The sequence below is a fragment of the Poecilia reticulata genome, chromosome 11 (assembly GCF_904066995.2).
Source record: "Poecilia reticulata chromosome 11, P_reticulata-male-v2, whole genome shotgun sequence".
NCBI classification, from domain to species: Eukaryota; Metazoa; Chordata; class Actinopteri; order Cyprinodontiformes; family Poeciliidae; genus Poecilia; species Poecilia reticulata.
Window position 1 is genome coordinate 17,764,733 of NC_088840.1, and position 14,395 is coordinate 17,779,127.

Here is a 14,395-nt window from a genome sequence, read left to right on the forward strand (position 1 = left end):
AGTTATTTTTGGAATATTATATAACGCCGGTTTCTTAAGGACTAAAAAGTCCTTAAGATAAACAGCAAAAACATAAAATCTTGCCAAGTAATTTTGATAGTTTCTTGAGAAAATGTCTTAGTAGACTTGAAATAAGATAAAACTAACTTACATATAATGTTTCAGCAAGATATAGGAGGTTGTTTTAATACAGTAATTCCTTACAATTGCAGAAAAAGTACTTGTTCTATTGGCAGATTATTTCACTTATAACAAGACATTTTTCCTATGTCACAAGTGAAATAATCTGCCAATGGAACAAGTACTTTTCTGCAATTTTAAGGAATTATTGACTTAAAACAAGCTTACATATTGTTAAAAAGTTACGTATGAGTTGGTGTTGTTGTCTTATTTTAAGTGTAGTAAGATACGAAACTATTTTGGTAAGACCAAAATTACTTGGCAAAATTCTGTGTTTTTGCAGTGTATAAATGGTAATATATCGACCGTTTGCAACTACGTCACTTAATCATTCGAAGCTCCATGATGGGCGCCGGATGTGAGGATTGGGAGAATTGAACAGAGTAACTGTTCAATATTCCAACAACTGGCAATTTGTTTTAGCCAGTTAATTCACGGTTTCTACTTGTTCGAGTCAAGATAATTTGTCCGTGAACGTAACACACCTGGTTGGAGCTCATAGACGGCGATATTCACAACAGTTGGAAACAGCTAGCTTAGAAACCGACTCGTACTTCGTCCCTCCTGACGTGTTGCTCAAACTACCGACTTTGCCTCAATTCACACTACATGATGTATGTCGCTTTGTCATAAACAGCGGTTCCCCTTAAACCGGAGCAGCCTAAAAAACGTAAAAAAGACGATATGCTTACCAGTTTTTTCCATACATACTAGGCTACATGACGGTGGGGCATTGTTTCCATGGTTACGGATGGCCAGACGCATCTTCGCCATAGTGCAATATTTGATATCTTTCTAATCATACTTACTATAAATTATGAACGTTAATCTTCTTACCTTGTAAAAAGTGTTCGCTACAAATCCGCGTTTACACCGAGGGTTGACACTCATTGTGACTGACAGCTGCTATCCATCGCCGCTGTATCTTCCCTCATTAAAAGTTATACAATAAAATGACAAGTTTGGTTTGTATCCTTGTCTGTTTGTGCAGCTGACCTCGCAGCATCCTGTGACCGTTTTTAATGCGAAATCAACTAAATAAGAGCGATATTAGACACTGTCTGGCTACCGCACATCTTGTAGCCAGATATTAGGCTACCAAATGTGCGGTTTTTGACGGGCTTTACAGGAGCGGACGAGTGACGTCACGTGCAAAGGGGCAATAGAAGGATTACGTCATCAGTCAGAATGTTCTTCTGTTTACTTTTGTGATTTCTGAAATGTTTTTCCATGGAATAAATTGTGTTTTTGGGTAGATGTGGAACTCAATGCAACATTTTTCTGTAAAATTTCCTTCAGTGATATAAAGGATATAGAGATACAGAGGAACTTAGAAAGCAACAAAGAGTAAAATAATCTGGTTTAGCCTTTCAGCTGAGTGGTAATGAGCCCTGCGGGGGAGTCTGTTCTCATTTACTCCTGTCCTGCTCTCAGCATTCCAGACAAAAGAGCAGGAGGATGGATCAGTGCTTCAGCTGCTTTACAGATTCCAACTTGTTTTCCCACTCCCATTTAGTGATTTTTACAATTAGGAATGCCTCTCAGAATTGGGAATACTTGGTATAAATGTAAATAAGACTTGTTTTCTTCATCAGCTCATCTGGATTCACAAGAGCAACCCCCTTTCTAGGAACAACTGAAAGTGTCTTTCTTCAACCTTCTCCTTTGTTTTCCTTACACAATTTAGCTCAGATTTTTCAGTCACAGCTATCTTTCTATATTCATCGTAGTTAATCAACTCTGATTACTTTAACCTGGAATATAAACATAACGTTCATGCAGTTTCAATAAGTGGAAGACTTGTTTACAATCTGTAAATCTGTCCAATAAAATCTATATTTGCCAAGAGGAAAACCATCTTGACTAAATTTCAGGTAAAACTGGAAAAAAAATAGAATTTTCTGTTTGAAAATTTGCTTCCAATTGTAAAGGATTCTGTTATGGGAGAAGCAGAACTGCCAGGCAGCTGGCTGAAAGAAGGCATGCTTCCCTTGAGTCACAAGAAAGACAAATTCTGAAGTTTGGAAATGTTTCCGATCGTAAAAAATGGACAAAGAATAAAAAAAAAAGAATATTTGCACCTTTTATTCCTAATTACCAATTTTTCAATTAAAAAAACAAACAATCAGCATTTTACAATAGTTAATATTGTTTGAGACTAAAGATCAGCCCATCCTGACTGAGTTTTATAGATTTATAACAAACATCCCTGATTTCTTAATGTCTGTATCATCAGATAATACAAACATCTACTCCCTTTATGACATCCAGTCCCACGTTATTAGACTACTGTTCTCCATTACAGCTGCTCATCATTTAGGAGATGATCTCACTTTACAGATTGACACTCTATACAAGGAGTCATCCACACAAAGCATCAATCAATGCAAAGGACCAATAATTTGCAGGGACAGACAGTAGCATCACCAGTAGAGTTCACAGACATCTGTAAGGTTAATTTATCTCCAGCCACATCTCAAACACCGGTTTTATGACTGAGCAACATGACTACACATGTTACGAATGGGTGGAGAAGTTATACAGTACTTGAAACAACTTTATGTCACATATTTTTTGCCCAACTTGTAAAGCGGCTCATGTGACAAAATAATTGGATAAAAATAATTTTTACGTTTTTTTTTTTTTAAACACCTCTGCCTGGATAGATTAATAAAATTCAAGATAAATCTATATAAACCCGCCCCCCAAAACATTTAAAATTTTAAAAGCAAAAAAAAAAAAATCTTTCATCTCCCTCCACAGACATAATAAAACCCCACCATACAATACATTAACTCAAAGAGCCACTATCATATCTACCTGAACGGATGTAGCAATCTGAGACTCTTCCCAGGCAGATGTGATCCGGACCGACTGCGTCTGTGTTGTGACTAAGCTTGTGGGAAGTCACGGTTGTCTTGCCTTACAAGGCTGGGTGAGGCACTGCCAGGCCCAACCCTGTTCCTGTGCACTGTTCCTCCAGACGGGGAGCCACAGTGCCAGTTGACGCTAGCCTCCCCTGCAGGTCTCTGATGACACGTGCACAACAGAAAGAACGGGGAGAGACATTTCCACTGCTCGGATCATAAACAGCCAAGGACAGTTTATATTAGACCCAGGAACATTTCAATAGTCCTGTATTGTTTAAAGCTGACCTATTATGCAACCCTGAAGAAGTTTGGATAAGTTTATTAGCTGTAGAAAGTACGCTCATAATTTTTTTTTGCACAAATTGTTCTTACAGTTCTGCCTATTTGAGATGTGTTAGTGTCTCTAATTAAAATCAAATAAACTGCTGATCACACCACTCAACTCAACATTTGTGAAATAATGTGAAAATAACTGCAAACGGATCCGCAATTATGTAATCATACATCTTTGAAAAGCATTAGTAGCGCCTCCTGCACAATCAACAAGATTACGGTAAGTGCTTTCTGGATGGTAAATCAACAACAAAACCCTTGTTGCCATTGTACAGCAATGGTAAAACCCGCTGACCAAGGCTACATTCACTCTGAATCGTGACGTGACCCAATTCCGAATTTTTGTCAAATCATATTTTTTCACGCTTACAAATATATGCGACGTGTATGTGACCTCCAGTGTGAACTGCAAACGACCTTAAAGTGTCCCGCATGCGCAGTAGAGGTCGCAACAACGTCAAAAAAAGAAGTGCTCAGTGTTTGCAGAAGTAAACCAGGATGCTAACGGTGTAGCATAGCTTATGATTTTGAAGTTGTTGTCTGATTGGAGCCATAGGTGTTGACGTTTTTCTTCCCGCTTGCGCGTATCAGGACGCACTGTAGTGATGTTTATCAAGTATCCGTGACGTTCAGGATCTGGCTGTTCAGATTCAGGTCACATTTGAAAAGGTCGGATACATATCGGATATCCAAATGGTCTGGATCGCATTGAAAAAAATCTGACATGTGTTGTTCAGACTGTCATAAAAAGAGAAACATATCACGTTACATAAAAAAAAACAAACATCAGAATTGGGTCAGTTCATGCTGCAATGTGAACGTAGACCAAATGTCCCGGAGCTCAACTTCGGTTGCTAGGTAACAGGCTGGACTTCTCTGGGGTTGCTAGGCAACAGTCAGTGCCTGCTGATTTGTGAAGTTACATTCCAGAGGATTTTGAAAAGGCTTATTTTCCAGACACCTAAAAAACATGAACCTATTGCCAAAAACCAGCTGTGTGTTTTGTTTTTAATCGCTTGGACGGCTTTTAGAAGCAGTAGAGACCCAAATGGAGGTACGAAAATGGGCAAAATGTGAATTGTACATAAAACATCTCCTTCAACATTCAAACAAAAGTAGCGTTAGGTGATGCTGTCCACATCAGTGAAAGCACTATGCATGCAAACCTCCTGTGATTCCTGAGTTACTGAGGTGATAAAAACTGCAAAAGGACAAGGCCGTCGTTTGTCTACCAGACGGTGACATTGGTAGGTAGCAGCACTCTGAGGAATGCGTCATGCTGGTTACATAAAGCTGATTAATGAAAAGTCTTTATATAACAGTTTCTGGTTTGGTTACAGTGTGCAAAATAAACAAAACTGTGCAAACAAACCTAACTGAACACACCAAATATGTTCATGTTTGTGCTTGCTGTCCTTTCACACATTTAAGCTCACAACACAAAGTGTTTGGTGTCATTTACATGCCTAATCGGGGGGAGTAAGGCATACAGTTTTTTCACATACCACAAGTTTATACATTAAATTAGTCATAAAAGATGCACTATATTTACAAATTATATTAATTCAGCTAAAAGATATCTTAGCTGATATTAAAAATGTTCATTTAAACCATAAGTTTGTTTTTGAAAGGAAATTCAGCTTTTCACAGCAAAAAAACAAAATCTTACAAAGTACTTTTATTTTTATTTTCCAGTGCAAATATCTTAGTACCCATGAAATTAGACAAAGCTATGCACAAGTAACATTTCCATAAGATATCGGGGCTTGTTTTAAGTAAATATTGATGAAAATGTTTTAGTACTATCACCAGATTATTTCAGTTATGGGAAAACGTCTTGTTATAAATGAAATAATCTGCCAGTAGAACAAGAACTCTTTTAAAATCAATACAGACATTAAATGTTTGTCCCAGTTTTTGTTGATAATTGATACGAGCTAATGTGTTGGTTTAGTAAATCATAGCTATTTACTTAAAACGAGCTCAGATATCTTGCTAAAAAGCTACTCGTAAGATAGTTTTATCTTATTTTATAATATTTTCACTAGAAAAACAAAAAAATACTTGGTAAGATTTTGTGTATTTGCAATGTTTAAGTGTGAACAACTCACAAGTGAGAAGAAACAAAACCATTCAAAGACTCTAAAGGACAATTGACACCAATAAATAACTCAACCAAGTCAGGGATTGTAGCCTCAAAAACAACAAACAACTAAAGCTCTAAAAGAAAATCCACTTCCCCAGAAGGAACACTTTGAAGCCAAAAGGAAGTAAAAGAGAGAGGATGAATACTTTAGGCATTTTCTTTAGGTGACTAGATCTTGTGTCTGTTTGGAAGAAGAAGAGAGGTGAATAACCCAGAGACTTAGAGTGAATCATGGTGACTTCATTGGCTCTGGGCCTGGGAATCTCGTCAAGTTAAAAAAAATCCAGAAGGAATGAAGATTTCGAACCAAATATCTAAAGCAGTCAGCACTAAAACCTTTTGTTTTCCAACATGACAATGACCTCAAATAAATGTTTGCTGTTAAGTAGGTGCAGAAAGAAGACCTCAAGAAGGTGAGCAATATTTAAGAAAATTAATTTAAAGTCATCATGGATGAAGCGAAGATCAGGGTTCTTGCAAAAAAGTAAAGAAATACGGCAACACTTTATTTGAAGGGGTGTGCATAAGACATGAAGTGTCATTCAGTAAATAATGGCACTTAATGCAAAGTTCACACTTTTAGTGCAGCTTTGCATTAAAAGTGTCATTATTTACTGAATGAGACTTCATAACAGCAGCCATAAACATTCATATGGACTCCTTCATGTTCATGACAGGTGTCATGTTGTGTCAGTCTTATGCACAGCTTCCAGAGAGCTGGGATTCCTCAAAAGACTTGTTAAACAAAACTACCACTAAGGCAGGCAGCTTAAGGTTTAAGGAACATTTTTTAACATTTTTTATTTTATGTGGAATATTTTAATATCCAGAAGTATAAAGCAAGCATTCAAAGGATGTGTAATAAAAGCTGTGCTAAAAACTATTTGAGCTGTTAACGAAATCTTGGTAAAAATGGTAAAATTATGAACCGTTGTTTTTTATTTTTTACTTAATTTTGTCTAATACTTTAACAATTAACCATGAAGATCTGAACAAGACAAACTGTGACCCCAGTATTATTATACTGAAAACCTACCAAATGTCCAACAGCTCGTCTGTACATGTTGTCTATACATGTCGTTCTTTTTAATAAAAGTGTACATTAAATGTTTTGTTTTTTTGATTATTCCTGAGCGACTCACACATATTTGTAGTTATACCTGTTATTTCTTGACATGCCAGCAGTGGAAACATTGCATTTCGTCAGCTTGATCTTTTTATGTTGGCCATGTAAATACCCTGCAGAGTTGACAGTAAACAGATCAGAATCCAGCTAAGCTATTTTAATAACATCCCAGCATGGAAAATGATAGGCCTCCTCTGCTTGTTCTCACGCTACGAGAGGAGATGCGTCAGGACTGCGGCTCTGCAGCAGAATGTGGTGAAAAGTTTCTCGTTCAAGATAAGAAATGCTTCGAGTTAAACTGTAAGAATTATCCACTTCGTTGCATCATGAACAAACGGATCATGAACAAATACTGCGCGTGTGTGTTCACTAAGGCCTTCACTTCCCGCATTGAGTCTATATAAATATATTTTGTTCAGTCATGTCTGTGATCCTCTTGGCACGCAGCATCATGATGGGAAATAATGCAATCAGTTTCTCTTCTGTCTTTACAACCCGTTGCGAAATGTTTAATCTTTATCTGGCAAAGTCTCTTTGGTGTTTCTGATGAAGTGCCATTTGATTGTCACATAAATGCTTAAGCGTGATCCAAAAAAGAAAACGTTTGATTGCCAATCTGATGATGCCATTTCGTTTTAATTACAGGCCCAACAGGTCTTGGCACATTCTTACCGAGCAAGCAACTCAGTAAAATATCAAGTCAATTGTTTTTTATAAAGGGTTGACTTAATGAAGTCAACCTTTGAGGGCTTGAAACAATAAAAGGTGTTTTTAAGCAATAAGTAACACCCACAGGGTGTTCTTTGTCCTTTTGGCTTGTTTCAACACATCGACTCATATCTATTATCAGCAAAAAGTGGGACAATCATTTAATCTCTGATTCCTGCTAATCAGAAATTAAATTAGCCAAGCCATCCAAAAACAACTCAGTTGTTAAATGTGTGAAAGGAATATTTGTTTTGCACAATTAAAATGTGCAAACAATCGCTTCATCGCTCTATAATTAAATCGTCTTTAATTTGGAATATTATTTCAGCTGTTGAATAAATAGATACCTTTTTCTCACTGTTTTATATTAATTAAAATTGCAGGAATGCCTCTCTTAAATGCTACAATAATGAGAGAGAGAATCTGTCAGATTGATCTATGATTATATCTGATTGTTTATGTCTTTAAAATCTGACATTTACGTCCATTTTATGAGTTTCTTGCCTTTGAACTGCATGATTTGGGTCAAACCTTTTGGGGTTTCTTCCTTAAGCCTCTCAAAATAGTTTTCTGGAATTCTGGCTCATTCATACTCAGAACTGGTGCAGCTGATTCAGGTTTGTAGGCCACCTCACTCTCACACACCTTTTCTGATCTGCTCACAAATTCTCCATCGGATTAAGATCATTGCTTTGTGATGGCCACACCAAAACATTGACGTTGTTGTCCGTAAGCCACTTTGGCTGAATGCTATTGCTAATCGTCCATTTGGAAGCTTGATCTGCGCCCAACCTTTAACTTCAACATCATTTTCCACATAATTTTCTTTTCTCCCATTGATTTTAGGAAGAGCACCTGTTCCGCCTGCAACAAAGCAGCCCCACAACATGATGCTGCCACCACCATGCTTCACAATTAGGACAGTACAAGCATCCCCGCTCTTCCTCCAAGTGTAACGATGGCCAAACATATCCACTTTAGTTTCATCAGATTACAGGAAATGTCTGCAAAAAAGGAGAGCTTTATCTCTCTGTGCATTTTCAAACTGTAATCTGACTTGTACGGGTTTTTTTTTTTAGAGTAATGGCTTCTTTCCCACTGAGTGGCTGTTCAGTACACGAGTCACTGTGGATGACAGCACCATCTTGCTTCAGCAGCATTTTCACAGGGGCTTTTACTCAAATTAGTCGAGCTCAATGAATTCAGAGTTCTGATTTTTACTGAGTCCAGTATTTATAAGCTATATTTTAACTAACCACAGGCTGAACAGATGGATTGAAATAAAATAGATAGATGGACAAATGAATGAGTGGACAGACAACAATATCTTTCTACATTCTAAATTCGATTTCCACGCAAACCTGGAAAAAAAATTACATTTCAGACTTTTCTAGACTGTTGGAACCCTATGGATAAAACTATACCATTTATACACAAACAATACAATAAAATATTTTAAATTTTAAATGTCCTGACATCAGTAGTTTCACCAAAAACTAGCTGATAATATAAATATTAAATAAACAAATGTGCAGTACCATAATTCTGCCAAATCTTGCGCTATCTGAAAAAAATAAAACGATTTCTGAAAGGGGAGACGTTGCGCTTTCCAGCCAATATCGGGTTATTATGGTAATTTCACTCCCGCCGTAGCAGGAAGTGAAATTAATCTGAGGGACGCTCTTTTAATAGACTGTAAATAACTGCTAGATATTAAAAGTCCCAACTGTTATGGATAAATGGGCAAACATATTTACTCACTAGACATTTAAAGAACTTCATACAATTAAAATAAGCAAAAATATCCAGGCGGAGATTTGAAACGCAGGACTCAAATACCTAGTTAAATGAAGCAGAATAAACCATGAGGATAAATAAATTGTTGCGAACAGTTAAACAAGCAACAACAAGCAAGCCAAATTTGTTTCTTAAACATGTAATCTAGCTCAGATTACCATTGATGTCATTTATTTAGGATAGAAATGTGCAATTTGCGATTTCCAGAAATCTGTTTGCACGTACTGACTCAGCTTTGTTGCATGTAGGTGATGTAATTGGATATCTTGTTTTAACACGTCTCTCCCACCTTTGTGTGCACAGGCGCCTCCCTGAAAGGTGCCAGATAATTTCTTTATCAGTTTCTAAACGGACAGAGGTGGTCAGAACATCTGGACTGAAACAGCAGCATGATATTTAGAAATAAGAGTCATTTTAGACGACTTGTTTGTGTTCGATATGGAAAAAATAAACTTTTATGAGAATAAATTTGGGTCATTTTCAACCCTCAGCCAGAACGGCAGCAGCTAAACGATGCTGCTTTTTCCTTGGAGTGAGAAGTAATGTTCACAAGTTAAATACACAAAGACATATATTTTATACAGAGATTACCAAACAAAAACCTTAGTGGGAAAGACCGAAGAAACAAGCTCAACTTCCAAATTTAGCTTCATTTCAAAACTTACAGTGCTGCGAGGAAGTATTTACCTCTTTACAGATTTCTTAATTTAGTTTTTTTTGTCAATGTTTCAGATTAAACTGATTTTAATATTGGATAAATATGATAGTAAGAATCTTATTTCTTTTATTTTGCTTAAGGTAAGAAAAAGAAGCCAAAATAACCTGGCTTACATCCAGCTAACCTATACCTGGGTGCGTCACCCGTGGCAACCACAGCTGGCATCAGTGTTTGCATGAACTCCTTCCTAATGAGTTTTTAATCACCGTGGACTAAGTTTGACCCACATAGGAGGATTTTTAAGTACAAAAGGCCTGTTTTATGAAACATGTCTCAGTATCTCAATCAGATTTAAGTCTGGACTTTGACTAGGTCACTCCAAAAACTTAATTTTGATTGAGTCATTCAACTCTTTAATATTACAATAATTATTTAATTTGGGCATGTTATATTGCTTTCTAAGATTTTAAAACCTGCTTCCTGTTGTCAGATTGTATTGAAGTGATTTCTTAAATCTAAGCATGTAATCAAGTTGTGTGAGGGTGAAACTGAACCACAAAGTTGTGATTAGTAGCAACTTTGGCCGGTTGGTTTGGATAGTTTTTAACCTTAAAAAGAAAAAACAACATCTTTGGGATGCTGGGTGGCTCAGTCGGTGAGTAAGATCACCGTCTAGGAAAAGGTGATTACCTCATGTTTTCCCTTCCCTGTAAAATGACTGTTCCATAAAGACCACTGGTATAAAAGAACATCTTAAAAAGAAATCCATCATTTGTATTTGCTCATGTTTTGTCTGATGATCTGGAGTGACAAAACCAATGTTTTCTGTAAGCAACCACTTTAGAAAAAAAACATTGTGGTTTCAGGGGATCGTTAGAAGATCCCACAATTGACATTTTCTATGCCAAAGTTTTAAGTTATATAACACAGGAGTTCAGCAACAAGGAAGTTCAAAGCCCTTCACAACATTTTAAAGCTAAACTCTATTTATGGATGTCCTGCAGAGTGACTTATTGTCTCTGATTGCCTCCCATCATGTTAGATAGAGATAGATGCTGACACTCTTTTGCTTTTTAAATATAAAAAAATTGAGATTGTACTGGCTGCTGCAGCTCCCCGTCTGCGTCATGTGAGCTGCAGATGGAGCTCAGACATCACTGATACATGTGCAAAGAGCAGCAGCTGAAACACAACAATTACAATTTATGACGTAAAGAAAAGTCCTCAGGTTTTGCTTGAGGAAAAGCAAAACGTGACAGTATCTCAGGTTTAAGTAGCTGAGTGACTGTTTATTAGAGTCAAATATTGTATCTAAGATGTTTTAAAAGTTGAATTTGTCTTGTTTTACCATCTTGTGAATAAGATTTTTCACTTCCTGGTTACAAACATGAGCCAACTCAACATACGATATTAAAAAAAAGAAGAAGTGAGCCTGCAAATGTTAGCCTAATGCTTCACAAAGATGTAGCTGTATGTGCTATGTCAGATCTAAATTAAGAAAGTTATTAGAATAAAACATTTGTTGCTGTCAAGAAAATAATAACAATGTAGACCTTGTAATAGGTTATTTTGCTGGACTTTAAAGTTACTGTAAAAATACATTGATTTAATTAATTTTAATCAATTTGGGTCTTCATTTTAAGCTAATTGATTAGGACATCTGCTTTAACACCTACAGGTTTGGGTTGTTTACACATCCAAACTCTGATAATTATAGGTGTGAAGAGAGATGCTGATGAATGGATAAGGGTCAAGGGTCAGACAGGTAAAGCTTTTCTAAATAAACTGCTAAGGGGCGTCTGAAGGGTCATACCAGCTCTAAGAAAATCCCCTCTATTCACATTTTATTGTTCACTATTGTCACAAACAACATACAGATACATAAATGGGGAACAATTTATCTAAACAAAAGAGTAGGTCATTTTTTACATTTAATAAAATAAAATCAAGGTATAACGAAGTATACTGACTTAGTAGATTACTGTGCACAAAAATATATATTTTTGGCGATATAAATATAAATATATATATTTTTAACATACATTGGGCTTGGTTTGCATTTAAATATGCGTCTATATGGATGGTTGATAATTTTTTGCTTATGCTATAGCGAATTGACTTTTGAGAAAAGAGGTGGACGACATACGATGTATTTTCTTCCAGCTACTCCTTTTCATTCAAAACGTTTCTTTATACAAGTATGTGACACGTTCATTTTAAACTGTGAGTAAATTAAGTAAATGGAAATGAAATAAACTGTATTTCCTGTTGTGAGCAGCCATCAGGACACTCTTCGGTGGTTTTTTAAAAATGATAAGATCTGTTTACCGAGCGCATCAAACATCACATACACATCAAAACAGGTGCACTGCTCCGGCTCCTTTTGCGCATCTATTCCTAAATGTTTAGGAATATATAATGTGTGAAAACGTCTTCAGTGGGTATTACTGCTGTCAAACTTTAAACTCTTTATAATGGTGAAACTTTAACACTTTTTAAAGGTCCTGTAGGAATTTGAGCCGGAGCCAAAAGTGAGGAGAAACAAGCTGGACTATCCGGTTTGTTAACTCTACAGCTGTTGGAAATCGGACAGGTACAGACTGTAAAATAATCTAATGTAGAGTGACTAATGTTCAAATAATAGTTTTAAAACATCACTCACGCTGGTTTTCTGGTCTTCTTCTCCACTGTCCGCCCTCCATCTCTCTCTCAATCCGCTCATCTTGTCGCCGGAAGGTGACGAAAACACAAACAGAGATAAATAAGTGGAGTAGAAACTCTCTCCGCCGTATTTTGGTTGAAAATATCCTTGACACGACAGAGAGCGGGACTGGACGCGAGCAGACACCTGATACAGTTTGTGTACCGCTCCGGTCGGCTCCGACAGTGATGCCTTCACGGTCTGCCCAGGTGTGGTAAATATGACATACCAGCAGGTCTTCGCCTCAGTTACATGAAACCCAGACTCATGTATTACATATAAACATGTTGACTATACAAACGATAAATAAGTGTGGATATACCAGTCTACTTTAAGCTTAATTTTAAATGGTTTTCTTCTGTTTTTTGATTTTTGCCACCACACATGAATCTTCCACTGAAATAGATGACAGATGCTGACTGTGAACAATAACATGTTAAATCTATGTTCATTTTTTATTCAGTTTGAAAATAAAACATCACCACCGAACTACTGGCTATAAAATGACTGAAATAGTGACTGAAACCCAGATTTACGACAGGAAGGCAACCAGGTTGTTGAAGCAGAAGTACTTTATTTAGATGAACTAAACTGTGACAGGGGAGGAGAAAAACTGAAAACAAACCACAGAACAAACACAGGATGTAAAAGAAAATTCCCATCGCATACAAGACTAAATCTAACCAGTCCTGACAAAAGACACATACATCTATGCAAATAGTAAATATACTTTAATAACGCCTCAAACTTTTGGGGTATCCATAAATATTTATTGGATAGTTAGAAGCTCAGACTCCCTATATTTGCGTTGTTTTTATGTGGACTTCGATATGTTAATAAACTGCATTTATTACCTGTCAAAGGTTTCCAGTTAAATTTTACAATATTAGCTGTGTTTCTATTAAGACAAATTCAAAAAGGTTTATGGGCAAAGACATTAATTTAAAAATTTCTCCCTCAAATTAATCTAAAATTTCTAAATTTTTCCAGAAAATGTTCAACTTCAAACTCAAACTGTTTTTTCTAGAACATTTCTGAAATTACGTTTGGTGGAAATTTACTTTTTTCTGTCTACGATAGGAGCAACGCTGTCATAGATTTGTAATGCTGCTTGAAAGTACATTTTTTATTTCAGGTTTAGCTTTTCTCACACAGTGTTCTCAGATTTTATTTTATTTATTTATTTATTTTTTGGAAAATATGATAAAATCTGTTACTTTAACATTCTGTTGCAGTGAAGCTACAGAGCACAAAAGCAGCAGCAGCAACAGTGTGATGCAGGGAAAGGATTCATTACTCTTCACTCTAAGGGATCATTTCTGAGATTAAACTGCGTCTGACCTCTGGGGGGTCGATGGCGCCTCCGTCCGGCAGACGTTTGGCGTTGGTGTTGCTGAACCAAAGCATTTTGCTCTCTGACGCCCCCCTGATCTTCTTCCACAGGGATCCCATCAGACGATTCTCTTCATTTGTCTCGTCCTGGAGAAACTCGGCTCATCCTCCATTCATTTTTTAAAGCCATACACTTTGCAGGATCATGCAGGTCTCCTGCTTCCTCTGCACTGCAGCTAATTCTGCACCAGACCTGCAAATAGGATAAGAGAGCTGTTTGATAACAACACGTCAGGTGGCTCATCTGTCACCTCCTGCTTCCCCTTTGGATAAACTCACTTACCTTCACGGAGGAGGAGATTGTCACAATTTCAGACTTAGAAGTCGTAAATGAAAGTAAACATGCCATTTCTCGTGTTTACGTTAATGATTAAGCAGCTGAAGTTGTGGAGAAATAAAAATATCTGAATAATCGAAAATGAACTCTCTTTAGACGAACATGTGGACACTATGCAAAAAAGTTCACCAACATATATGCACTTTT

The 14,395-nt window shown here is 36.7% G+C and overlaps 1 protein-coding gene across 2 annotated transcripts in view; it reads right to left on the reverse strand.

Annotated features, from left to right (window-relative positions):
• The window catches only part of tuft1b (tuftelin 1b), a 31,462-nt gene extending 17,476 nt beyond the window's left edge, over positions 1-13,986 (reverse strand). Inside the window, exons 1-2 of one of the 2 annotated variants that reach the window (XM_008422518.3) lie at positions 13,861-13,986; positions 12,481-12,540 (exon numbers count right to left, since the gene is read on the reverse strand). In XM_008422518.3, the coding sequence (XP_008420740.2) occupies positions 12,481-12,540; positions 13,861-13,971 (171 nt within the window). In that variant the 5' untranslated portion in view covers positions 13,972-13,986. Of the gene's footprint in view, positions 1-1,017; positions 1,111-12,480; positions 12,541-13,860 lie in introns of those variants that run through there. The other variant, XM_008422519.3, reaches the window with a different exon arrangement.
• Positions 13,987-14,395: the final 409 nt, after the last annotated feature.